At 56.3% G+C, this 24,991-nt stretch overlaps 2 protein-coding genes across 4 annotated transcripts; both read right to left on the bottom strand.

Annotated features, from left to right (window-relative positions):
- Nucleotides 1-6,419: 6,419 nt before the first annotated feature.
- SLC27A5 (solute carrier family 27 member 5) lies at nt 6,420-13,929 on the bottom strand. The gene is made up of 10 exons (XM_059998995.1): nt 13,183-13,929; nt 12,583-12,792; nt 12,024-12,182; nt 10,022-10,146; nt 8,920-9,114; nt 8,746-8,836; nt 7,524-7,722; nt 7,156-7,253; nt 6,875-7,005; nt 6,420-6,791 (listed from the first exon to the last, which is right to left on the bottom strand). The coding sequence occupies exons 1-10, from the start codon at nt 13,868-13,870 to the stop codon at nt 6,615-6,617; spliced, it is 2,073 nt and encodes a 690-aa protein (XP_059854978.1). The 5' UTR covers nt 13,871-13,929; the 3' UTR covers nt 6,420-6,614.
- Nucleotides 13,930-15,255: 1,326 nt separating this feature from the next.
- Nucleotides 15,256-20,041, bottom strand: ZBTB45 (zinc finger and BTB domain containing 45). Of its 3 annotated transcripts, none has more exons than XM_059998998.1 (3): nt 19,996-20,041; nt 16,654-17,941; nt 15,256-16,029 (listed from the first exon to the last, which is right to left on the bottom strand). In XM_059998998.1, the coding sequence occupies exons 2-3, from the start codon at nt 17,939-17,941 to the stop codon at nt 15,773-15,775; spliced, it is 1,545 nt and encodes a 514-aa protein (XP_059854981.1). In that variant the 5' UTR covers nt 19,996-20,041; the 3' UTR covers nt 15,256-15,772. The 3 variants fall into 3 exon arrangements, with proteins under 3 accessions (XP_059854981.1, XP_059854979.1, XP_059854980.1); XM_059998996.1 differs by lacking the exon at nt 19,996-20,041 and adding an exon at nt 19,666-19,920; XM_059998997.1 differs by lacking the exon at nt 19,996-20,041 and adding an exon at nt 19,450-19,652.
- Between the last annotated feature and the right edge of the window lie 4,950 nt (nt 20,042-24,991).

Below are 24,991 nucleotides of genomic sequence, written 5' to 3'. Positions count from 1 at the left end.
AAGGATATACAATGGAGAAAAGACAGCCTCTTCAGTAAGTGGTGCTGGGAAAACTGGACAGCTACATGTAAAAGAATGAAATTAGAACACTCCCTAACACCATACACAAAAATAAACTCAAAATGGATTTGAGACCTAAATGTAAGACCGGACACTATAAAACTCTCAGAGGACAACATAGGAAGAACACTCTTTGACATAAATCACAGCAAGATCTTTTTTGATCCACCTCCTAGAGAAATGGAAATAAAAACAAAAATAAACAAATGGGACCTAATGAAACTTAAAACCTTTTGCACAGCAAGGGAAACTACACACAAGACAAAAAGACAACCCTCAGAATGGGAGAAAATATTTACAAATGAATCCACGGACAAAGGATTAATCTCCAAAATATATAAACAGCTCATGCAGCTCAATATTAAAAAACAACCCAATCAAAAAAATGGGCAGAAGCCTTAAATAGACATTTCTCCAAAGAAGCCATACAGATGGCCAAGAAGCACATGAAAAGCTGCTCAACATCACTAATTATAAGAGAAATGCAAATCAAAACTACAATGAGGTATCACCTCACACCAGTTAGAATGGGCATCATCAGAAAATCTACAAACAACAAATGCTGGAGAGGGTGTGGAGAAAAGGGAACCCTCTTGCACTGTTGGTGGGAATGTAAATTGATACAGCCACTATGGAGAACAGTATGGAGATTCCTTAAAAAACTAAAAATAGAACTACCATATGAGCCAGCAATCCCACTACTGGGCATATACCCAGAGAAAACCATAATTCAAAAAGACACATGCACCCCAGTGTTCATTGCAGCATTATTTACAATAGCCAGGTCATGGAAGCAACCTAAATGCCCATCAACAGATGAATGGATAAAGAAGATGTGGTACATATATACAATGGAATATTACTCAGCCATAAAAAGGAACAAAATTGGGTCATTTGCAGAGACGTGGATGGATCTAGAGACTGTCATACAGAGTGAAGTAAGTAAGAAAGAGAAAAACAAATATCATATATTAACGCATGTGTGTGGAACCTAGAAAAATGGTACGGATGAACTGGTTTGCAGGGCAGAAATAGAGACACAGATGTAGAAAAAAAAAGTATGGACACCAAGGGGGGAAAGTGGCGGGGCTGGTGGTTGTGGGATGAACTGGGTGATTGGGATTGACATGTATACACTAATATGTATAAAATAGATAACTAATAAGAACCTGCTGTCTAAAAAAAAAAATAAAATTCAAAAAAAATTTTAAAAAAGGAAAAAGAAAACCAGTGGGCCTCCTCGGGTGCCCACTGCCCACTGTGGGAGCCATGGTACTAGATTAAGACGTTCCAGAGTTGGGTGGAGCACCACACCCCAAAGCTGCTGAGCAAGGCTGAAGCAGGGCGAGGAGAGCAGGGCTTTGAAGGGAGGCCACAGGCTCACCATCAAGACAGGTAATAGCTTCATATTCTACAAAATAAAAATGAATGCAAACATCATAAAATGTTACATTTCAGTGTAGAGATTTTTCACAGCTTTATGGAGATATTCACATACCATGCAATTCACCCCTTGAAGGTATACAATTCAGTGGTTTTTAGTCTATCCACAGAGCTGTGCTTCCATCACCACACATTTAAACATTTTCTCACATTATCCAAAAAACGCACACCTGTTAGCAGTCATCCCCAGCTCCTCCTCCCCGGCCCCTGACGATCACCAGTCTCCTTTCTGTCTCCGCGGATCTATCAGGGCTTCTTCTTTTTGCTGCCGAATAATATCCCATTGCGTGCATGTAGCACATTGTGTTTATCCATTCCTAAGTTGTTTGGACAGTTTGGGTTGTTTGCACGTTTTGGTACTGTGAATAATGCTGCTATGAACATTCATGTGCGAGGGTTTGTGTGGACATGTGTTTTTATCTGTCTTGGGTATAAGATTATGTTAGGAGACTTCCCTGGTGGTGCAGTGGTTAAGAATCTGCCTGCCAACGCAGGGGATACAGGTTCGAGCCCTGGTCCGGGAATATCCCACATGCCACAGAGCAACTAAGCCCGTGCGCCACTAGTACTGAGCCTGCGCTCTAGAGCCCGCGAGCCACAACTACTGAAGCCCGTGCGCCTAGAGCCCATGCTCCGCAACGAGAGACGCCACCGCAGTGAGAAGCCCGTGCACCGCAACGAAGAGTAGCCCCCGCTCGCCGCAGCTAGAGAAAGCCCACGCAGCAACGAAGACCCATCGCAGCCAAAAATAAATAAATTTATAGGGGAAAAAAAAGAGTATGTTAGCACTGGAATTACTGATCATACAGTAACTCTACATTTAACCTTGAGATGACTGTTTTCTAAAGCAGCTTCACTGTTCTGCATTCTCACTAGCAGCGTACAAGCCTTCCAGTTTCTCCACACCTTTCCCAACACTTGTTATTGTCTTTTTTTTTTTTTTTTTTTTTTGCGGTACGCGGGCCTCTCACTGTTGTGGCCTCTCCCGTTGCGGAGCACAGGCTCCGGACTCGCAGGCTCAGCGGCCAAGGCTCACGGGCCCAGCCGCTCCGCGGCATGTGGGATCTTCCCGGACCGGGGCACGAACCCGCGTCCCCTGCATCGGCAGGCGGACTCTCAACCAGTGCGCCACCAGGGAAGCCCGTTATTGTCTTTTTTTATAACCACGCTAAAGGGTGTGAAGTGTGATAAAGAGGTGTTATAGGATCTACCTTTTTAATCGTAATCAAACACATTTAGAAATAAGACCAAAAAAGCAAACTATTGACAATTCTCCCGAAAAGACCTCTGGATCAGAGAAGGAATCGCTGTTTCATAGTAAATTGACTCTTGTCCACTGAATTTGCCAGGCCAAGAAGGGACTCCCAAATCAGACTGTGTCTTGCTGTACGATCTATTTGCTGACATCCAAAAGGGAAAGAGTCTTTCGCGGGGGCTATCGAACTTGCTTTTCTTCTGTTGCAAAATGTATATTAGGGCCCTGAGGCCCAAGTCAGCGTGAGGGAGACATGGTTTGGGGTAAAGGCCTGAAGTCACAAAACAACGGCAGAGTGAAGCTAGATGCGGCTCACAGACTCTGCTCACAGGGTAGGCTTACAGGGATCTTGTTTTCAGGGGTGAAGCGAGGACAGCCTGGCCCAGCGGAGAGGACCGCTTGTGCCGGCTCTCCCGGCCGTGCCCGCTCATCACCCCAGAAGTTTACACAGGCAGGGACAGTACACAAACTTAAAAGACCAATCCAGAAGAGTAGAGCAAATAAATCCCAAATAGAGCTCTCTGCACAGAACAATAAATAAAATAGATGACGCCACTGAACCTGAGCAAAGAAATGAGACAGGCCACTAAAGCATGTAAGTCTAGTCATGAAAAAAGAGTGAAATGTACCCACCAAATAGACTTGTATCAGAGATATAAGGAAATATACATTTATGTATATTATGAGCAACCCCATGGCAACACAGTTAAAAATCCATTAGTAATGGATTTTCTACAACGGAAGCCCAGGGATACAGAAATCTATCCAGTTATTTTACGGAACTGGCTTAATCTTATGCGACTACATAAAAGTCTAATTTCTGTACAGCAAAGAGATACAGAAACAAGATTAAGAGAGTCTGCTCCAAATCTGTGCCACCCAGTACAGATAGAAGGCTAATATCCTGAAAAGACAAATTTAAAGGACTCCTTTAAATTGTTAAGAACAAGGCAAACCTCCAAAGGAAAGTCAGCAAAACACACAAATGGAGAAGTCGCGAGGAGGAACAGCCAATGTCCCTGTCACTTGAAGACACGGGATTTAAAGTGGCTCCAAGCTGTGACTCTACCTGACAAGGCAGCAGAAAACAACAACAGGCGCAAACCTCCTTGCTGGCGTTAACATGAAGCAGCCTTTGGGAGAGAAAGCTGGGGCCACCAGCCACATTTTTTTTTTTTAATTTTAAGCTGCATCGGGTCTTGGTTTCTGCACGTGGCCTTTCTCTAGTTGCGGTGAGCGGGGGCTACTCTTCGTTGTGGTGCGTGGGCTTCTCATTACGGTGGCTTCTCTTGTTGCAGAGCACGGGCTCTAGGCGCACGGGCTTCAGTAGTTGTGGCTCGCGGGCTTCAGTAGTTGTGGTTTGCGGGCTCTAGAGCACAGGCTCAGTAGCTGTGGCTCATGGGCTTAGTTGCTCCACGGCATGTGGGATCTTCCCGGACCAGGACTCGAACCCGTGTCCCCTGCATTGGCAGGAGGATTCTTAACCACTGAGCCACCAGGGAAGCCCCAACAATTATGTTTTAATCCTTGCAAAGGTAATAGCAAAAACTGTGAATGTCCGAAGCTGACTGGGGCTTGCAGGGGCAGGAATTTGTTTAAAGTGCTGGTGAACCTGTAAGCCTTCAGATCCATAGTGAGATCTTTTTATAACATCCATGCGATGACGGAGGGACTTGACGCCTGCCCTGTTGGTGCTGGCTAAATAACTCACGGCTGAAGCACCCCCTCAGCCGGGGCTTCCTTGACGGTAAAGTGGGAATAACGCTACACCCACCCTGTGAGATGGGATGAGGGTGACACAGACTGTTGACTGAGACGTACCCGCATTAGCCCGGCTACAAGGGCAATCTTGAGGGTTCTTAGGTACAGTTTGATCCTGTTGTTGCTGACAATGATCCCTCCCAGTGACGCTGCTGATGAAGAAACAGGCCCGCAGTGAGAGCCGAGCCAGGATGCCCATGTCAGGGCCGACAGGTAGCCCTTGTGGGGAACTTTCCCTGCACTTCTATCTTGTTTAATCCCCATAAACATCTGTTGAGGTGGACACGATCACCAGTCCCATTTTACAATGAAGAAAGACAGTGCTCAGGAGGTAAGGGGTTCTAGGCATTGCCCCAGGCCATCCAGGCTGTAAGCGGCCCGCTCTCAATCCACACTGAAACCTCCGGGATCCACAGACCCAGGTTCGCGTCCAGCACACGTCCCCCCGCGCCACTCTCCAGGCATCCCAGCACATGTTCTTCTGTTGACTGGGTGGGTCTCTTTGGCTCACATCCCAGACGCTAGCCTCTTCTGTCAAGAGGAAATGCAGTGACACGGCCTCACCAGTCAGGGCCCCTTGACCTGGGTGCAGGAACGCAGTGTTCCTCATCGGGGGTGATGGCCACAACTTCACCCCACTCGCAGCATGGTACATGCAAGAGAAGCGGGCGTATCGGCTCATGCTGGTACAGGCGGTGGGCAGCTTTTCCTTCTCCAGGGAAGCCTGGAGAACCTGTAGAGCAGTGCCCAGCAGATCTTAAGGGACAGTGACCAGTCATGGCAGGAGCACTTGGTCGCAGTGGGGTGCCCAGTGGCAGCCTCTACTGCTTCATCCATACACTCCAAGCTCTCTTCCAAGCTGGTTTCTGGTCCCGGAGGGTACAAGGGCCTTAAGGGCAGGACACTGCGCCTCAACCCGGACCATCCCAGTCTCTGCTGCTATGTGCCAGCTATCAAACGATACTGGACCTACTGTGTGCTCCAGGAGGAAGTAGGCCTGGGCCAAAGCAGGGGTGGCCAGCCGGGGCCTCTGCTGCTATGTTCACACAGCCCCAGCTCCCTTCCTAGCCAGGGTCTCTCATGGAGGGAACAGGCGTGTGAACAAACCTGATGACCTCGTGTGTGCAGGGAGGCGGGCTGGACCACAGTGGGCCCAGATTGAGTCCAGCTGTGTGCACCGGTGCCAAGAAGGGGCTGTGGTTCTGTGGGGGACAGACGGGGCTCCCTTGGCCCCAAGGGCAGAGAAACAGTCAATGACAACAGGAATTGCCACATCCCGGAAGATAACCACAGGGGTGGCCCGCAGGGCCTGGTCTGCTTGCTCAGGCCGCACACAGCGCCCGGCCGCCGCCACTGCCTGGAAGATACTCATAGCAAACCCACCTTAAAGTGCCCAGGGGCCCGTGGGACCATGATACTGCCTCGGGGACGTCACCCAGCAACAACTGCTCCTGCTAACATCCCCCTGCCCACTGCTCCCACAATGGACCCTAAGACACTGTGTACTCTGTTCTCCAGAAGCCTCTGCCTCTGCTTCCCCCAGAGGGACTTGCCACAGGGCCTTTGCACATGCACTCTGCCAGACATACTCCTCCCCCAGTCACACCCTTCTTGCCTCAGTCCAACGCCCTCTGGCCTTTGTCAGACTGCCCATCATGGCACTTCTCCCCACATCCTCCAGACCACGCCCACATCCACTGGCCTAGCCAAGCCTCAGCTGTATCAGAGGCCACAAATGACCCACAGATAGAATTGTCTCTCCACCTGGGGTGGCTGTGGGGCTGCGGGCTCCTCCCACACCCCTGGCCTTGACCACTCCTCAAGTGGGAGGGGGGGACCCTGAGGTAAGTGAGGGCACCGGCCCCTGCACTCCTTGCTTGTTTCCCCATCCACACAGACATCTGTGTACACATCCAAGTTTATTCTCGCTCTGCTGCGGGGCCAGGGTCATCCCACACTGTGCAGCTGGGGATAAGGAGAGGCTGGGATTCCTGACGACGCCGTGCAGGTCTGGGGTGTGGGTGACAATACAAGAGGGGGTGGTGATCAGCGTTGGGCCTAGTGCCTTCGGACGTCCTATGGGCTGACCCGATGGTTAGAGTCTCCAGGCTCCCTCACATACTGCCCGGTATATGTCTGGAGTCAGGGGCCGGAAGGCTCGGGTCTGGTTGTCCAGCAGGTACAGGGGGTCAGCAACAATGCCCACGTTGAAGCCCTCGCGCACCAACCGCGACTTCACCAGTTTGAACGTGCTTGTGATCTCCAAGGCGTCCTGTAAGGGCAGGGACTGTAACCCCGACTGTGACTGTCCCGCCGAGACCTCCCACCCACCTACTCCAGCCACGGTGAGCTCACCTGAATACGAATGAAATGAGGGGCAGCGTAGGCGGGGAGCCAAGTGCGCACGTGCTGGTACAGCCTCTGCCCATCAAACGCCTGGCCGGGGGCCAGCTGCACGGCAGCCATGCCCACCTTGCCCTCACATCCTGTGGAGCACATGCATCCTCGGCGGACCCACCTCACAGTGCCCGCGACTGGCTCTCTCCCCTGGGTCCCAGCAGCCCCCCACCTGTAACAAAGCTCCGGCACCACCCACAAAGCAGTTGGGGCGTTAGAATGAGGTGAACCCTCCGCACCTGGCACAGGCACACCGTAGACGTTCACCTCCTGCAGGAAGTCCACGAGTGACAGCACGCCCTCCACTTCCCGCGTGGACACGTTCTCACCCTTCCACCTGCGGGGTTGGAGGGGGTGCTGAGACCAGGGCCCAGGAAAGGAGGCCCCGCCCCTGACCAAGCCCCGCCTTCTGGCGACTAGGCCCCATCCCCTCTGGAATTCAGAAGTCCCGCCCCTGGAAAGGAGAGGCCCCCGCCTCCTTCCACAAGCCCTGCCCCCTCCGGCATCTACAAGTCTCGTCCCTGGAAAGGAGAGGCTCCGCCTCCTGCCCACGAAGCTCCGCCCCCTCCAGAATCCAGAAGCCCCGCCCTGAGAAACCCCGCGGGACCGGAAGGTGTCCCCGAGGCGGTCGCGGAAGTAGAGGAAGCCTTCGTCGTCCAGGGCCAGCACGTCCCCGGTGTTGTAGTAAAGGTCGTTCGGGCGCCGCACGTTCTTCACCAACTTCCTTTCTGTGTGCTCCCGGGGCCCACGGTAGCCCAGGAAAGGTTGGTGACGCAGCACCTGGGTCAGCAGGAGCCCTGCCTCCCCTGGGGGGTAGGAGTGGGAGTCCAACATTAGCCGTGGACGAGGACATCAGGAGCCCACCAGGCCGCGGCCGGGACTCTGCCAGAGAAGAGACAGAGAGAGACCCAGAAACAGATCCAGAGACAGAAAATAAGAGGCAGAAGGAGAGGGAAGGTGGCGTCAGGGAGTCCATTAGAAATAGGGGGACCACCGCCGCGGAGAGGAGCCCGGAGGAGTCTCTGCAGGGAGTGTCGGGAAGGGAGAAGCTAGGGGGACGGATGAGTCTTCAGATGCTGCGAAGTCGAGCTTGCGGAAGGACAGTTAAGGCTCGTACTGTGTGGCCCCACAGGGGCAGAAATAGAATCAGAGGGTGGAAATTGCAGGGAGGCAGCTGGGGTCAATATAAAGAAGATCCTTCCAATCACCAGTTATCTGTCAGTGTGATGGGCTGTTCCAGGGGGTAGTCAGCAACTTTGCACGTGTGCACATAGGGGCTGGGTTCATTCACTCAACAAACTGACCGCTGGCCGTGGGCCAGACAATATGCTGGGGGTAGATATTCAATAATTGTATGTATAGCACAATACCTGCCACATAGTAAATGTTATCTAAGTGTTTAAAAAAAAAGAAAGAAAAGAAAAGAAATAGGGAAAGGCTAACAAGGATGGACGAGGGAGAGAGGCAAATGGTGGTGGGAAGAGAGAGATTCCGCCAGGACCTTGCAACGCCCCCGGAGAGAAGATCCTAGGAGAAGGTTCAGGACAAGAGACTGATGCCTGGGAGGATGTGACTTCCACAGAAAGCTCAAGAGAACAACTCAAATGGACAAGAGGTTGAGGCAGAAGAGCTGGGCAGAGCTGACAAGCTGAGAGGGAGAGGGCCCCGGACCGCTGTCAGATAGGCCTGGGACTCGGGGTCCAGGTGAGGACTGCAGACACCACCACTGGACATCAACCTCAAGGCTTTGGGTGGCTTGTTCCAGCCACGGAGGAGACCTAGGGCCTCCACCCTCCCCACACCCAGGGAAGGTCCCCCAGCCCCCATACCTGGCCTCGCAGGGATGCAGAGGCCCCAGTTGTCCCTCACAGGCTCCTCTGTCTCCATGTTGTACTGTACAAGCTCGAAGGGGGACAGCATCTGAGTGGAGGGTGGGGAGGTGTCAGCAGAGGTCCTGTGGGCTCAGCCTCAATCAGGGCCACTGTCACGCCCAACACACTCACTCGAAGGAAGCAGCTTGTCTTGCCCTGGGCCCCACAGCGCCCTGGATAGTTGACAAAGCCACCGTTGCCTTCCGTGGAGCCATAGACTTCCCAGATCCGAATGGGGCCAAAGCGCTGCTGGAAGGTCTCCCACACTTCTGCCCGGAGTCCACTGCCAATCGCCAGGCGGACTTTATGTGTTCGGTCCTCTGGCCGCTGCAGGGACATCCCAAGAAGGGTGAGGAGGTGCCCTCGGGTGTGCCCAGGAACCCTTACCCGGGAGGGCTATCTTGGGTCCTGACCTGAGCAGCTACCTGGGAGGTGATGGGGGGTCTTTACCTAGGTGATCTACCTGAGTTCTTACTTGAGCAGTTACCTGGAGTCTGTACCTGGAGAGTTACTTGCAGGGGTTACCTGCAGAGGTTACCTGGGAACCTTACCTGGAGAGATATCTAGGGGCGATGGGAGGCCTCATCCGGGGTCTTACCTAGGGGAAGCATCTGGGGTCTTATATAGGGGTAGTTACCTGAAGCTTTTACCTGGGGGGGCGGGGTTAACTGGAGGCCTTACCAGGAGGGGTTGCTTGGGGGCCTTTACCTGAAGGTAACCTGGGGAGTGACTTGAAGCTTTATCTTGGGGAGTTATCTGGGAGCCTTACTTGGGGGTAGTTACCAGGAACCTTTCCCTGAGGGGTGACCTAGAGACTATATTTGGAAGGATACCTGGAGATCTTGCTTAGAGACAGTTACCCAGGGTCCATACATCATCGATACACAGCATGAGGCCAGCTCGCATCTAGTGAGTTTATCCTGAGCCACGCCCTGTTGTAGGCACTTTACGTGTTTAATTCTCACAATACCCCCTTGAGGTATTATTCCTGATTTCCCAAAGAGGACACTGAGGCTGAGAGACGTGAAGTCACCTGCCCAAGATAGCACTGCTGTTCATCAGAGCAGCCATGATTGGAAACCTTGTGTGGGACTCGCTGTCCGTGCCTCTTGTCTGGGGTGTTTTATTGATACCTGAGGGACCTTGCTTGAGTCCTGGCCTGAATCTACCTGAGATCTTTACCTGGGGTGATTCCTGGGGTGTTCACCTTGGAGCCCTAATCTTAGCACCTCACCTGGGGAGTGTTGCACAGGTACCGCAGGACCTCGCCCACATACTGGATCACAGTCACGCCGTGCTGCCGACAGTCGTCCCAGAAGCAGGAGGCAGAGAACTTGGGAGCCAGGACACAGGTCACTCCTTGGAGGGAGGAGAGGAAAGGGTTTCAGGTCATGCTTCCAAACCACTGTGAGAAGCTGCTTTGATCACCTGGCTGTGGCCCCTGAAACCCAAGATGACATCAGGCTCATCTCTGTGTTGCTGGCCCAGCCAAAACTATTCCCATGAGAAGAGCACAGCCTAGCCTGAGTTTGAATCCCGTCTCCAGTATGTGTGGAAAGCTCGGTGCCTGGTACAAAGTGAGCACTGCCGAATAAGGGCTGTGAGTAGGAATCACTCTTGATTGTGATAACTGTCTTAGGAATGTCTAGCTCGGCAAATGGATAGATGGATGAATGGGTAGGTGGATGGAAAGGTGGGTGGAAGGGTGGATGGGTGATGGGTGGGTGGGTTGGTGGATGGATATATGGATGTTCTGAAGGATGGACACATGGGTTAATACATCTTAGGGGCCACTACGTGCAGTCCAGGAAATTGCTCCCTCCTTTTCTGATCCCCTCCTCTGCAGCTGGCTCTGTGGATGGCACTCTCCTTACCTCAACCCTAATCCTCAACAAAACCCCGAAAGCTAAATATCATCCCTGCACCCAAAGGGACGATGGCTCATGTGCTTGGTGAGGTAGCAAGCATGTGTCTTCTTCGAGGCTGTATCTTGACAGAGGTGAAATAGAATGCCCTCTCTGTGAAAATGGATGCTGGGTCCTTGAAACCGATAGCTTTGTTAGCAACCCCTAGTGAAATGCCTGGATTCTGGAAAGGTTTTCAAGAGCTGCTAAAGCCAGGGGGGAGGTTGATAAGGATTTTTCCAGTGAAAGCTTCCCAATTCTTCTTAGCCTAAGGTAGGATCCCAGTTTTGAGCAGCCTCCAACGTGACAAATTAGGAGGCACTTTGCACCCCACCAAGGTTCTTGACAAGAATAATTGGACTGAATCTGAAAACATCTCTAGAGGGAACATCTAGTCTACCAGGAAGTGTGGGAGGGAGAGGAGCAGAGACCAAGCAAGCAAGTACAATGAGAACAGTTTATCTGCAAAAAGGCAGTAAGACAATTGGGGAAATTTTTAACATGAAGTGCACATCAGATAATATCAAAGAGTTACTGTTAATTTTTTCAGGAGTGATGATCACTCTGGTTACAGTTTTTTAAGGCCTTACCCGTTAGAGATACATACTGCAATATTTACCAACAAAAAGATAGTGTCTAGGATTTGCTCCAAAATAATCCAGAAAGAAGGAAGGGAGTACATATGAAATAACATTGGCAACATGTTAACAATTGTGGAGGCTGGGTGAGGATATGGGAAGCATCATCAAACTGACTGCTCTGCTTTAGTGTATCTTTGAAATTGTCCATGATTTTAAATTTTTTAAAATAAAATATGAGTAAAAAGACAAGTGGGAATAAGGGGGAGGCGATAAACGAAACACAGAAGAGCAGAATGCTGATGGTGGCTGAAGCTGGGTGGTGAGTACTTGACGATACATGTAGAGAATTTTAGAAATTTTTATGTTTCAAAATTTTCCATGTGAAAATTTCAGGGAAAAAACTACAACAACAACAACAAAAAACAGACCAGCGCAGTCTGTTGACAGAATTCATGGTCCGGTGTCTAGGGAGACGACAACCGGATGGAATGTTTGGTGAGTGTTCCCTCACTGGCTCCGCCTGTGACGATGATAGATGTGAGTGACCGACACTCACATCAGCTCTTTCACCTCCCGACTACAGCACAGCCATTAAGGACTGTCTGGGTGTCCAGCCCTCTGTCCAGGAAGCCCTGGGGCTCACTGTCCCTTGTCGAAGGCAAGAACCTGGGGTGCTGGGTAACCTATGGGGCCTTGACATCAAGTCTGGCAGTCCTGTGGATTGGGGGGTGGTCCTCAGCGACGGGCTTACCAAGCTCCAGGCAGCTAAGGACCCCAAGGACCAGCCCCATCGTGTGGTACAGAGGCAAGACCGTGTAGACCACGTCATCAGCTGTGACCCCACACAGGGTCAGCATCCCGCTTATCTGCAGCGCCCGCTCGTACGTGAGGATGGCTGGCTTCGGGAGCCCTGGGGGAAGAAGCAATGGGAAGAGTGGGGTGGTGCACGGACAGCACTAGAGGGACCCGCACGCAGGAGTGGGTCTCCAGGATCAGGTCTGCACAGTCAGGGGTTTGAGGCTCTCGAAAGGTGGTCAAGTATGGGACCTGTGGGCGGGTTTAGGGAGGACACGTTGGACTGGAGTTCAGAGGCTGAATTCCAAAGTTCAGGGTTTCAGTGGCTCTTCACTGGGCAGAGGCAGGATTCTGGCACTGACCATTCAAATAACACTGGGGGTCAGAGTTCGGCCAGGTGTCAAGATCAAAGGGCAGGGTGGGTTTCAGAGGTCAAGTTTGAGGCACAGGTCAGGCTTGGAGTCATGTCAGCAGAAGGGTTCAGAGGTTGGGCTAGGACTGCTGGGCGCCCTCACCGGTGGTCCCCGAGGTGTAGATGAACAGGGCTGGGCTTCTCAGCTTGATCTCAGCTCGAAGGTCAGCGGGCACGGGGTCTGAGGGTGCAGCATCAAGGGCAGCCCCCAGAGCCCTCACCCCCGGCGTGGGGGAGGAGTGGCTGAGGTAGAAGCAGCGGATGTTCTCTGCCTGCAGCTTGGGAAGGACCTCCTCCAGGTTCTCGCGGAGGCCTGTGGGAATGGGTCAGAGGAGGAATTTAGAGGAGGCCCACCTTTGAGGTGGGGGGGGACCCGAGATGTGGGAGAGGAGCCCACTGCCAGCCGTGGAGGAAGCAGCCAGCAGAGAAGAGCATCTGCCTTATCTGTAAAGAACCCCGTAATTGTATTGGGGGGCAAAAAAAGTTGAAATAGCCATGTTGAAGAAAACACAAAGCAAAGCGCTGGTGCCCTCAGAATTACTTCCCAGCAACTAAGTTTTGGCCCTAATTGCCTGGGGGTGGGTGAGGGGCGCGGAGCTCTTGCCCAGCCCCCACCAGGACCCTCTGAACAGCAATCCTCCACGTCTGTCTCCTGCCCCTGTCCCCACCACATCCGACCTCCACTGGTCTCTGAGGTCCTCACCTGGGTCCACCACCAGCACCCGAGCCCCAGAGCTCAGCACCGAGTGCACCAGGGGCGCCCCCCGGCCGTGTGGATTAATCCAGGCCACCGGACAGCCCAGCTTGGCCAGCCCGAGCCACAGGCCCAGGGCAGGAATGGTCTGCGAGGGCAGCACGAGGAGGGCGGTGGGCTCCTGAGCGCGGGGTCCCGTGGCGTCGCCCAGCTCGGCCTTCATGACCCACGCCGCCCGGCAGGCCCTGGCGTCCAGCTCCCCGAAGGTGACCGAGCGGCTCCCCGGCCCCGTCCACACCAAGATCGCTCTCCCTGGCTGCGCTCGCACCCGCCGCTCGAAGGAATCTACAAAGGTGTCAGGTGGCTGCCGGCTCAAGCGCGCCCGGATGTTCAGGCCCAGGCGAAGAACCTTGAAGATGTAGGCCAGGTCTGCAGGCAGCCAGCGCAGCCCTGGGGGCGGGTGCGTGGGCAGCAGAGCCAGCGTGAGGGCCGCGGCCGCCAGGCTCAGCCAGTGGGGCATCCAGGGCCCGAGCCAGGGCCACGCCAGCACAGCCAGGACCAGCAGCCCACAGCAGGCAGAGTCTCCCAGGAGCCAGCGCAGAGCCAGGGCCACTGCTGCAGGCCACGAGGACTGCCCCAGGCCTCGCAGCAGCAACAGCAGCAACAGCAAGAAGGCCAGTCGTCCCCAGATGCCCATCGTACCTGCTCCTGCCTCAGCGACACATCCAGGAATGCCCACCTCTTGCCCAGGCTGATAACCCGTCAGCCCCACCCCCTGGCGGTGACCCAGAGGCTGCTGGCCATGGCGGTGGTTCCAGGACTCTGCCTCCAGCCCTTCTTAACCCCAACTGTTTGTTTCACTCTGCCTGGTCTTCCGCGTGGCTCTGTCCCCCACGCTGTGCCCCAGGCACTTGGGAAATAGGCAGAAATCCCTCTGTCAGGAAACTGAACTTCCAGCCATGCCAAATGCAAATTCAGCAGGATAGCAGGGCAGCTCTGGTTGTAAGCACGGCCTTCCCATCTGCAGACCTCACCAGGAAGTTCTCCTGTGGCAACTACTTAATCTGAATCTTCCGGGAGATGGGGCCTGGCTGGAATGAGCCCCCAGCCTCCTGCCAGGTACACAGCAGGTGCTCAGTAAGCCCTTGAACGCCTGCAGTGCCCGAATTCAAACCCAGCTCTGACCCCCAACCCATGTGGTCCACTCTCTCTGCCTTACCCTTGTCATCAGTGGGGACCATGCTCAGGGTTCAGGAGGCTGAACTCTGCCTGGAATGTGGGTCTGGCGGTCTATGCACGGTTGGACCAGGAAAGCCTTAGCCCCCCTCCTCTGGGAGGCAGTCACAGGGGGTAGCGCAGAGAAACGTTGCCATTGGCCTAGGATCACAGCAAGCTGGGCTACTGGAGCGCCCTACAGGCCACACCCCCCTCACCGGCTCCAGATACTTTGGACCGGGGTGCCCAGGCCACGTGCCGACAGTGTGATGGGGCACGCGGACAGTAGCCTCGAACTGACACTGGTTGGCCATCTTCCGCAGCCCAGTGGGCAGCCCAAGGGTCCCGGCTGCCGCTTTCTGCCCTGCCCCCACCCCAGCCCTGCCTGGCACTTCCGGCCTTGCCGGCCAGGACAGCTATCCTGGGGCTCGGACCCCCTAGTGGCAGCCTGGCCCCAAAGACCCCCTGGACCCCCAAAAGTGCGGTGCTCAACCGGAGGAGAAGTCTGAAGGCTAGAGATGCTGTCTGGAAGATATGGGGGGAGGGGCCTCGAAATCTTTATCTTGGGCGGCAGCAGCTGGGATTGTGGCTGCGAATTTCCCACACGTGGCCTCCCTCTCCGAGACCCGCCTGTACCCCTCCCCACAGGACCGAGGGCTCTGGGAGAGTCAAGCGCCAGTCATACGTGCACCCCACTCCCACCCAGAGAACAGAGACACGAGATGGCAAAGTGGATCATCCGCTCGCAGCCCAAAGGAGCCCAGGGAGCAGCAGGGATGCTGCCAGGGACAGGGGCACTGAGGCCCAACACCCACAGTCGGTCTGTAAGGAAGAGGAACACACGGGTCCGGGAGCACATGCTTCCAGCTTTCGGCCCCACGGCCCACAGTCCTTTATTACAGAGCAGGGGTCCCAAGACCAGGCCTCAGTCCATGATGGGCCCACCTGAGACGCCCCAGGCGCCAGATGAGGGAGGATTAGCTCGGGTCGGGGAGCTGGGGACATTTCCCGGCTTGACACAGGGGCAGGGGAGCAGACCCCACCCCACTCATGGGAGGGGAGGGGCGTGAACCAGAGTCGGAGCCATGAATCCTGGGCCCTGCACCATGGTTGAGCCCTAGTTCAGGTTGGAGATGATCCAGTTCTCAGAGGTGGTCGGGTCCCTGACCATCCCCAGCCAGCCCCCACCCGGAGGGCCGAGTACGTAGGAGGAGAGGAATAAGGCGGGCTGGGCTGGAGAGAAGGGTGGGAGCAGGAGAAGGGCCTGATCTCAGGAGAAAGCGTGGGCTGGTGGCGGGAACGTGGTCAAGTGGCCGCGGCAGGCGTGACAGCGGGTGGGGCTTGACCGATCCCTCGGTGGGCGTGGCCAGGCCCCATGCCCGGATCAGGGCGCAGGGTGCGCGGCCAGGTGGCGCTCCAGCAGCGCGCGGTGCGAGAAGACCTTGCCGCAGGCGGGGCACGGCGCGCGCTCCGGCCGGTGGGTGCGCATGTGCACGTTGAGCGAGCTCTTCTGCGTGAAGCGCTTGGCGCAGACGGCGCACTGGAAGGCGCGCACGCCCGTGTGCGTGACCATGTGCTTGAGCAGGTAGTCGCGCAGCGAGAAGGAGCGCCAGCACACGGCGCACTGGTGGGGCTTCTCCCCTGCGGGCGACAGGGCGGGCAGCAGACTCAGGTCAGGTGGGGAAGGGCCCCGGGGCGCCTTTGCCGGCAGGGACTCCCCTCCCCAACCGGACCAGCCATCCATCCGGAATCCCCCCGCCCGGCAGCGACGCCCCTCTCCCCGACCCTTAGGGTCATACCGGGATGTCACTGCCTGTCTGTGACCCACAACTCCAACAGGTAGCCTCCCAGCGGGGACCCCCGCAGGTCTGGGACATCGTTGCCCACCGAGGCTGACCACTCAGGTCTACCCCCACCTCCAGGGACCTTCCCGCCCCCAAACCGCACCGTGCCTGGCACAGGGCCGCGGGCTACCCCTCCCCCATCCCTGCCACGCTCACAGAGCGTTCTGGACTGTCTGGTCGCTGGCCACCATTCTGGGGACAGTCTAGCAAGGCCCCGCACCCTTACACTGGGAAAGACCCCGGCATACCTACCCCCTCCCTTCTGGCTGCTATCATGTTCCAGGGGTGACAGAGTAGGCTGCCCCCCTCCCCCTGAATCAGACAGGGGGAGACAGGCTGTGTTTGACCCCTAGGGTCATCAAGTATTAACAAAAAGCCCATCTCCAACGATCAAGGGGCTCAGAGACCCAGCCCGGCTCACCCGAGTGGATGAACATGTGCTTGGTGTAGTTCTTCCGGGAGCTGAACGTCTTGTGGCAGTGACTGCACTCATAAGCGGGCGGCTCGGCACCCGGGGCGCGCGCAGGGGTGGTCGACGGGGCTGCGCTGGGAGCGGCCGGTGGGGCCGGGGCCTCCCCTAGAGGCGCGCTGGGAGCTGCGTCCGGCTGGAGCGCTGGGTAGAAGGCGGGTGGGGGCGCAGGGGCCGGCCCCGAGGGCGCGGGAGGGGGTTGCGCTGGCGGCCCGGGACCGCCCAGATGAAAGGGGAAAAGCGCGACGGGCGGCCCGGGGGTCTTCACGCCAGGTGGGCGGGGTCCGGATAGGACACAGTCGGGCGGGGCAGGGGTCTCGGCGGGACAGCCTTCGGGGGCGGTTTGATCTCCGTCTTGCCAAGCGGAGACGTAGCTGTCGGGGAACACGTCCTCGGCAGCCGAAGTCCCCCGGAGGAAGTCCCGCCCGGCGCCGCCGTAATCGGAGAGGCCGGCGGGCGCAGGCGGCTCCTCGCGCGCGCCGTCCGCGGCCGCGGGTAGGAAGCCGGCGGCGCAGTCGGGGAAAGAAGGGGGCGCCTGGCCCTCACCCGGGCCGCCGCCTTCGCCATCCTCGCCGTCGGTCTCCTCATCGGTCTCGTCGTCGTCGTCGTCGTCCGCGCCGTCGTCTGGCGCAGCGGTCAGGGCAGGGTCGGCATCCGATCCCTCCGCCTTGGCAGGCGCGGGGGGCGCGGGCAGCTGCAGGCGCGCGGGCTGGCGCTGCTTGCGTGTGTGCGCGGCACCGGGGTGGCCCGGGGGGCGCGCGGCCAGCAAGTGGCGCAGGCGGTGGCGCAGCTGCGCGGGCGCGAGCGGCGGGGGCACGGGCGTGGGCAGGGGCGCGGGCGCGGGGGGGCCCGGGGCAGGGGCGCGGGCGCGGGCTATGATTTGCGTGCATTCGTCTATGACCGTCTGGATGCGCAGCACCGACGCGGCCGTGAGCACCTGCAGCGCTTCACCCTGCGCCACCACGAGCGAGCCGCTGTAGAGGAACTCGACGAGCTGGCGCACCGTCTGCGCGGGCACCACAGGCGGCACGCGGATCTCAGAGTGGCCGAGCAGCAATTTGTCCTGGAAGAAGGGCGAGCCGGCGGCCAACACGCAGCGGTGTGCACGCAGTGAAGCCTCGCGGATGCGCACAGTCACGTCACAGAAGTGCCCACCCAGCCGCTGCCCGTTGAGGGTCTCAAGCAGGGATCGGGAGAAGTTCTGCAGGTGAATGTGGTGCACCGCCTCCGCTGCCGCCATCTGCACCGGACCAGCGGGTATGGGCAAGAGGAAGTCAGCCAGGGACCCCCCTCTGCCCCAGCGTTCCCATCCCTTCAGCAGGACAGGGCCCAAGGGTGAACCACACCCCCAGGCTTCAGGAACCCCAACCTTCTCCAATGCCCCTGGCCCCTCGAAGTCCTGGTTCCCAACACAGCAGGACTCCCTGCCCCCGCCCCAGGACTTCTGCAGCCCCCTCTACCTCTGAAGCCCCCAGCACACCGCTGTGAGAGGGCTGGGGATACCAAAGGTTTGCTGCCCTCCGGTCTTGCTTACTGCCAGCGTGGGGAGCTCCAGGGCTCGCTTCCCCTATTTTGCCCCACCCACCCTTCCCGGAACTCTGGTATCCATAGCCTTCCCCACATCCTCCTCTGACAGGACACCCTGTGGAGGAGAGGGCGGGGACCCCTATCTAGAACAGGCTTCCACGTCTCACCCACTCCCCACCCTGCTGGCTGCGACTCCCACCATGAGTGGCTTCTTTTTGATCTCCCTTGATACAGCCCCCAACCTTGGAACATCCAAGGCCCTGTGCAGACCGAGGTCTGCTGCCTCAGAACCTGGCTACTTTAACTAGTGTATATGGAAGTCTTCGCAGGGGTGAGGCTGGCATGAACTGCCTCCGGGGCTAAGCGATTCGGGGTGTGCATAGTCACACAGAGTTGAGCCTAGATTGGGCATTAGCCTAGCAGGTGCCCTGCGGGAGGAAAATACATGGTCTCTGGCCCGCTCCAGCACAGCTAGCGGGAGACGCCTCCTGCAGCCTCATGCTTCCTGGAATCTTGATTGGGCCTGTGGGGCGCAGGGTGTGGGTGAGGCATAGAGAGGGGGCTTGTGGACTGTGCAGGGGTGTGTGATTGGTTGGGTGCAGGTGGAGCGGCAGAGGCCTCAAGATCAGCATGGCTGAGCAATATGGACACTTCTCGTTAAACTGTGGCCTCGAAATCCCAGCACTGCCCAGCCTCAGGCACTGGAAAGGGAAAGGGGTACCACCCCCCTGGGAACAATGGCAATCTGAGAAGCTCAGCTACTTCACCAACAAACAGGCAACATGCTTGCTTGGCCTCAGTTTCCCCTCTATCTCAGATACCTGGCTCACCCCACACCCAGGCCACACACACCTCCAGTCTAGGGGAGAAGCATCAGTCAGGACAAAAGACACACCCTGAGACCCACCCACTCTGCACCAGCCTGGCTCAGGTGAGGCCTCTCTTAACTCCTCGGGGTCTACTTCGGTCTCAGACTCACCCCCTCGGGCGCCTTAAGCCCAAACGGCCTTTCCTTTGCTGGGGCCATTCACGATCCATATCTGACCCCTCAGACCACTCTGCACACCTCCACTGCCCCAGTAACCTCCTCGCGTCCCCCCACCTCCCGGTCTATTCCCGACGCGACAGCCAGAGGGAGCCTGTTCAGACCTAACAGTTCGGGACCCTCCTTAGCTCAGAGCTCTCCAGGCAATTCCTCAAACGGGCCAACTCCGCACGTACCGTTACCTCTGCCACAAGCACCCTTCACCGTCTTTTTTCACCCAGCACCTAAAGGATTTCAAATCCGTGCCCGGGCAACGGGGGCAGAAACCTGCGCCTCAATCCGTAGGGACTGAACCCTTCCTCTTCCGATCCACCCCCGCCGTGCTCCCCAGCAGGCTCCAACTATAGTGCAGGTGCAGCAGAGCCTCTGGGCGCCTCGGAACAAAGGCCCACCTTGAGACGCTGCACCCAGGCGTCCTCGCCACCATGCTTTTGCCCACGCCATGCACTTTGCTCCGAGCACCCTCTCCCGTTCTCTGCGCCATTGCCCGCGCCTCACCCTGAGTCCAGCAGCCCCTTCTCTGATCTGCCCCGGCTGCGCCCGCCCCAGCCCTAGCCGACTAGGTTTCCCGCCTCCGCGCTCTTGCCCGCGAAGTGCCCCCGTCCTGCAGCGCCCCCTCACGTCTGCGGCGCGCGCTCCAAGCCTAGCGCGGGCGCCCCTCCTCTGGCACGCCCCGGCCTCCCCGCCGGCCCTGCGGCAGGGGGATGCCCGCCTGACCCCACCTCCGGCTCCTCCTCAGGCACCAGGCCGGGCGGTGGCCGCCTCCAGCTCACCACTTTCAAGGCCGCACTTCCGGGCCGCAACGCCGGCGGAACCAAAGTCCGCCGCTGCAGCGGCGCGGCGAACTACTAGGTCAGAGCAAGTTTCCGGTGTCTCCATGGAGACTAGTCGCCGCTGCAAGGTTGCACTTCCGACCAAAGTCACAGGGGCTGGGACAACCAGGCAGTGTCGCCCTAGAGACGGGGCGGGGGCGGAACCTGTGCCGTCAATCTGTGGGCCGCACCCACTCGCCTGTGCTGCGGGGCGGAAGAAGGTGAGAGGGAAAGAGGGTGGGAGGGCGGTCGGCTCCGAAGACCCCGGCGGGTCCCGGCAGGTTTAAACCCCACTGCGCCCCAGCCTTCCACCCATATGGATGGAGCAGCAGAAGGGCTTGCCCCTGGTGCGGGACTCCAGCCCGAGTGGGGCCTGGGGGCCGCAAGTGGGATGTGGGAGCGGACGCCAACTCGGGCCGGCCCTGAGCCTGGATCCCAGGTAGAAGATGGAGGCAGCCAGACTCGATGCCCCTACACCAGGCCCACCTGCCCCAGGGCGAGTAGTGTTCACTTAGTGCCCGCTGCATGCCACGCTCTGGGCCGAAGCTGAGAAAAGAAGGGGAGTGGGGTGTGTGTGTGTGTGTGTGTGTGTGTGTGTGTGTGTGTGAGAGCTGGGTCCTACGTCTGCCAGATGGGTGGTGAACAGCCAGACTTCAAAGCCCAGAAGACACTTTAGGGGACAGAATCTGTGGGAAGAGCTGTCTGGGCAGAGGAACAGCCGTGATCCGCAAGGGCCTTGAGGTGGGGCTGGTTGTCCAGGACATCCGTGAACCAGGCCCACTAGATGGTGAGGCTGCAGTGGTGGGCTGGCTGGACCTTGTGCCCTACTCATGGGGGCTGAAGGAAGGCGGGGAGTCGGGGGGGAGCGGTGCCTAGGCCTCAGTGGACCCCATGCTTTCTGCAACAGGTGTGGAGTCCAGAGTGGAGGGGCTGACTTCTCTGCTGCCAGTATGAGGACAAGGTCAGCATGCCAGCCTCCTGCCTCAGGCAGCTGCTGAGCGAGCAGCTGTGTTGTAGACATGTTCCAGGCAGGGAAGGGAGGGGATGTGCCAGGTGGGAAGCATTCCATGGCCCATGCCCCGAGGAACATTAAATCCCAGTCCCGTGGCCTCATTGTCCTCATTGTCGCTGTTCAGAATCTAAGTCCTTCACGATGGCCTGCCCGGCTCACTGGGTCTTCTTCCATCGAACCTCCTCTACCCAGTTCCTATCACTGTTCATTCCTCTCTGGCTTCACAGGCCCCTTGCTGTGCCCACCTCGACCTGTGAGGCTAGGGGTTCATCTGTGTCCTCTACCTTGACAGACAACTATTGCCACTACGACCCAAACGGGAGGACAGTGGACCTAGTGGGGCAGCACACATAAGAGGTCCCGAAGGCAGCAGTGGCGGCTCAGACCTCAGCCGGGGAGGCCAGGTGCGGGCAGAGTCAGGGTAGGAAGGAGAGGACACGGGCGGCTTCAGAAACGTTCTCAGCAGATGAGGGTGCGATGGAGGACCTGGCCCTGAAGGAGTGTGAGAGACAAGAGGAAACACCCAAGCCCCGACCCCCCTCAGGCTGCAAGGGAGATGGGAGCAGTGGCCTCCAGCGATACAAGCCTTCAGAAAATGTCTTTTTTTTTTTTTTGCGGTACGCGGGCCTCTCACTGTCGCGGCCTCTCCCGTCGCTGAGCACAGGCTCCGGATGCGCAGGCTCAGCGGCCACAGCTCACGGGCCCAGCCGCTCCGTGGCACGCGGGACCCTCCCAGACCGGGGCACGAAACCGCACCCCCTGCATCGGCAGGCGGACTCCCAACTGCTGCACCACCAGGGAGGCCCAGAAAATGTCTATTTTGCTTTTCTCTCCAAAGACCTTGGCCTGTGATTGTGGGAGCATCTCGAAGAATAAATAGTGTGGCTGAGGACGCAGGTTTAAGATGCCAGGGGTGGGCCCATGTGGCCTGCCAATATGGCAAGCTCCCGACCAAGTCTGAGAGTCTTGGAGGCGGTGGGGATGAGAAGGCCACACTGAAGGGAAGAAGCCGAGAGCTCAGGGCAATCACAGACACATGAAAGGAGCAGAGGAAATTGAGCTCCCACATGACTGGGCCTCCTGAGCAGGGAGGCAGGCCCCCACCCCCAGCCACCCAACACACACACACAGAGTTTTCGTTTTATTTATTTGCTTATTTTTTGGCCGCACTGCACGGCTTGAGGGATCCCAGTTCCCCGACCTGGAATCAAACACGTGCCCCACCCCCCGCAACTGAGAGCATGGAATCCTCACCACAGGACAGCCAGGGAAGCCCCTACAGTTTATGTCAGCAGTCAGGAGGCTCAGCCCCTCCTCCCAGCTCAACCAGGGTCCCCAGCCTCTCTCCAACCTCCTGCCGTGCCAGCCACTGTCCACGGGGGAAGCCCAGTGTTCAGATCTCCAAGCCCAGCCCTATCCTACTGGGTCTGGACTGTGCCAGGTGTGGGATGCAGGGCCCAAGACTCAGGCACACACCTCAGTCTGCCAGGAGCTTCCCTCGGCCAGCCCGGGGTTAGACACCAAGGACATCCCCAGGAAACAGGGTGGAGACCGAGGGAGGTCCCTGGCAAGGCAGGTACCAGCAGTGGAGGGTTTAGCCCTCCAGACGTGCTGAGAGGAAATGGAGAGCCCTTTGAGCTGGGGGAGGGGCAGTGGCAGGATCCCTAATACACCAGAAAGGCCCTAGAAGGAAAGAAACATCCAGATAGACATCAAGGACTGTCACTGAGGGGGTAGAGGTGGGGGGGGGGGGATAATTGCTACTTCAATTTGCTTTTATATTTGAAAGACAACGAACCTCCTACTAGCCCTGTGGCCTGAGGAAACTGTGGGGAGGAGGAGACCTAAACTGAAATAACAATCTTAACTGCACAACTACTGATGTCGCTTCTCCAGGGTCCCTGCACCTAGGTCAAGTACCGGGCCCTTGGATTAATTTTCAAAAGTTAAAAAACCCAAATATGTGGAACCTAGAAAAGTGGTACAGATGAACCGGTTTGCAGGGCAGAAATAGAGACACAGATGTAGAGAACAAACGTATGGACACCAAGGGGGGAAAGTGGCGGGGGGGGTGGGGTGGTGGGATGAACTGGGAGATTGGGATTGACATATATACACTAATATGTATAAAATAGATAACTAATAAGAACCTGTTGTCTAAAAAATAAATAAAATAAAATTCAGAAATTCAAAAACAAAACAAAACCAAAAACACCCCCCAAGAAACAGAAAACAGTAGAGCACACACCGGAGCACTCACACTCTCAAATTAGCAAATATTCTTGTTTTGTCCTTTTTTTTTCTCCTGTTTTTAGTACACTAAAAATATTTTTTTCAAGTAAAAACCTTTTTTTTTTTTTAAGTAAAGCTTGTAGGTGAAGGGGAAAGCCCCTGGAGGTGGCACACCTAGGCAATTCTGTCCTTATGGCCTCTTGTTCCATCCGGGTTTAATGCATCCCCTGAGGCCAGATTAAAATGTTTGTTTTAATCAATGTTCTAATCCCTTCCCCTCCCATCCATCATTGCTCCTCGGTGCCCTGGGGCTGGGAGTTCCTGGCACCCTGGCACAGGGGCTCAGTACAGCCTTTCCTACTTCTTTTTTTTTTTTTCTTAAACTACTTTTTAAAAAAAATTACTTATCTTTGGCTGTGTTGGGTCTTCGTTGCTGTGCGCGGGCTTTTCTCTAGTTGCCTCGAGAAGGGGCTGCTCTTCGTTGCAGTCTGCGGGCTTCTCATTGCGGTGGCTTCTCTTTGTTGTGCACAGGCTCTAGGTGCGCGGGCTTCAGTAGCTGTGGCACACAGGCTCAGTAGTTGTGGCTCGCAGGCTCAGTAGTTGTGGCGCATGGGCTTAGTTGCTCCGTGGCATGTGGGATCTTCCCGGAGCAGGGCTCAAACCCGTGTCCCCTGCATTGGCAGGCGGATTCTTATCCACTGCGCCACCAGGGAAGTCCACCTTTCCTACTTCTGAACACCAAACTCTCTGATAGAATTCTCCCATCTCAAGTGCACATATGATCCAGTCATTTTTAGTAAATTTACCATTTTCTGTAACACTTAGCATCCTCCTGTTTTAGAACATTTCTGTCATTCCCAATGAAATCCTCTGCCCATCTACTGCGAGTCTCTGTTCCCACCCTGTCTCAGGCAGCTGCAAATCTAATGTCTCTATAGATTTGCCTGTGCTGGACATTTCATAGCCATGAAACGGCACAATATGAGGTCTCCATCACTTTGCCTCAGGCTGGTGTGCCAGCCACCCAGATGTGAATTTCGTCTGGTTGGATTGTTCCTTGTTTTCCATTCAGGAGCTGTGTGCCCTTGGCTTCAGGTCTGAAAAGCACTTCCCTGCCGAGGTGGGTGACTAATGCAGAAACCTCCCAGGCCTGCTCTTCCAGGCTGTGTTCCTGCTGGGTCCATGGTGGCTGAGGCCCACCCCGACCTGGTTCCCTCCACTCTGCCCTCTTTGTGTTTAAGACACTGATTAACTCTTCTGGTTTTTCTTTTTTCTTTTAATTTATATATTTTGGCTGCACCAGGTCTTAGTTGCAGCATGCGGACTTCTTAGTTGTGGCATGCGTGCAGGATCTAGTGCCTCGACCAGGGATCAAACCCCAGCCCCCTGCAGTGGGAGCGTGGAGTCCTACCCACTGGATGACCTGGGAAGTCCTAACTCTTTTTATTTTATTTTATTTTTCTTGAAGTATAGTTGATTTACAATGTTGTGTTAATTTCTGCTGTTCAGCACAGTGATTCAGTTATACATATGTATATATACATGTATATACAATTGTTTTTCATATTCTTTTCCATTACCATTTACCACAGGACATTGAATATAGTTCCCTGTGCTATACAGTAGGACCTTGTTTCTTATCCATCCAATATATACTAGTGT

The sequence above is a fragment of the Delphinus delphis genome, chromosome 20, assembly GCF_949987515.2.
Source record: "Delphinus delphis chromosome 20, mDelDel1.2, whole genome shotgun sequence".
In the NCBI taxonomy this organism is placed as follows: Eukaryota; Metazoa; Chordata; class Mammalia; order Artiodactyla; family Delphinidae; genus Delphinus; species Delphinus delphis.
This window is presented reverse-complemented; position numbering and strand designations above follow the sequence as displayed.

Bases quoted from the DNA above. Each gene is read 5' to 3' on its own strand.
- SLC27A5 (XM_059998995.1), bottom strand. From the start codon at position 13,870: ATGGGCATCTGGGGACGACTGGCCTTCTTGCTGTTGCTGCTGTTGCTG. The intron at 10,147-12,023 runs GTAAGCCCGTCG...CCTCCCTCCAAG, and splicing joins CCTTAGCTGCCTGGAGCTTG to GAGTGACCTGTGTCCTGGCT. The intron at 7,006-7,155 runs GTGCGGAGGGTT...TGTGCTCCACAG, and splicing joins CTACGGTGTGCCTGTGCCAG to GATGTGAGGGCAAGGTGGGC.
- ZBTB45 (XM_059998998.1), bottom strand. From the start codon at position 17,941: ATGGCGGCAGCGGAGGCGGTGCACCACATTCACCTGCAGAACTTCTCC. The intron at 16,030-16,653 runs GTGAGCCGGGCT...TGTCGCCCGCAG, and splicing joins GCACATGTTCATCCACTCGG to GGGAGAAGCCCCACCAGTGC.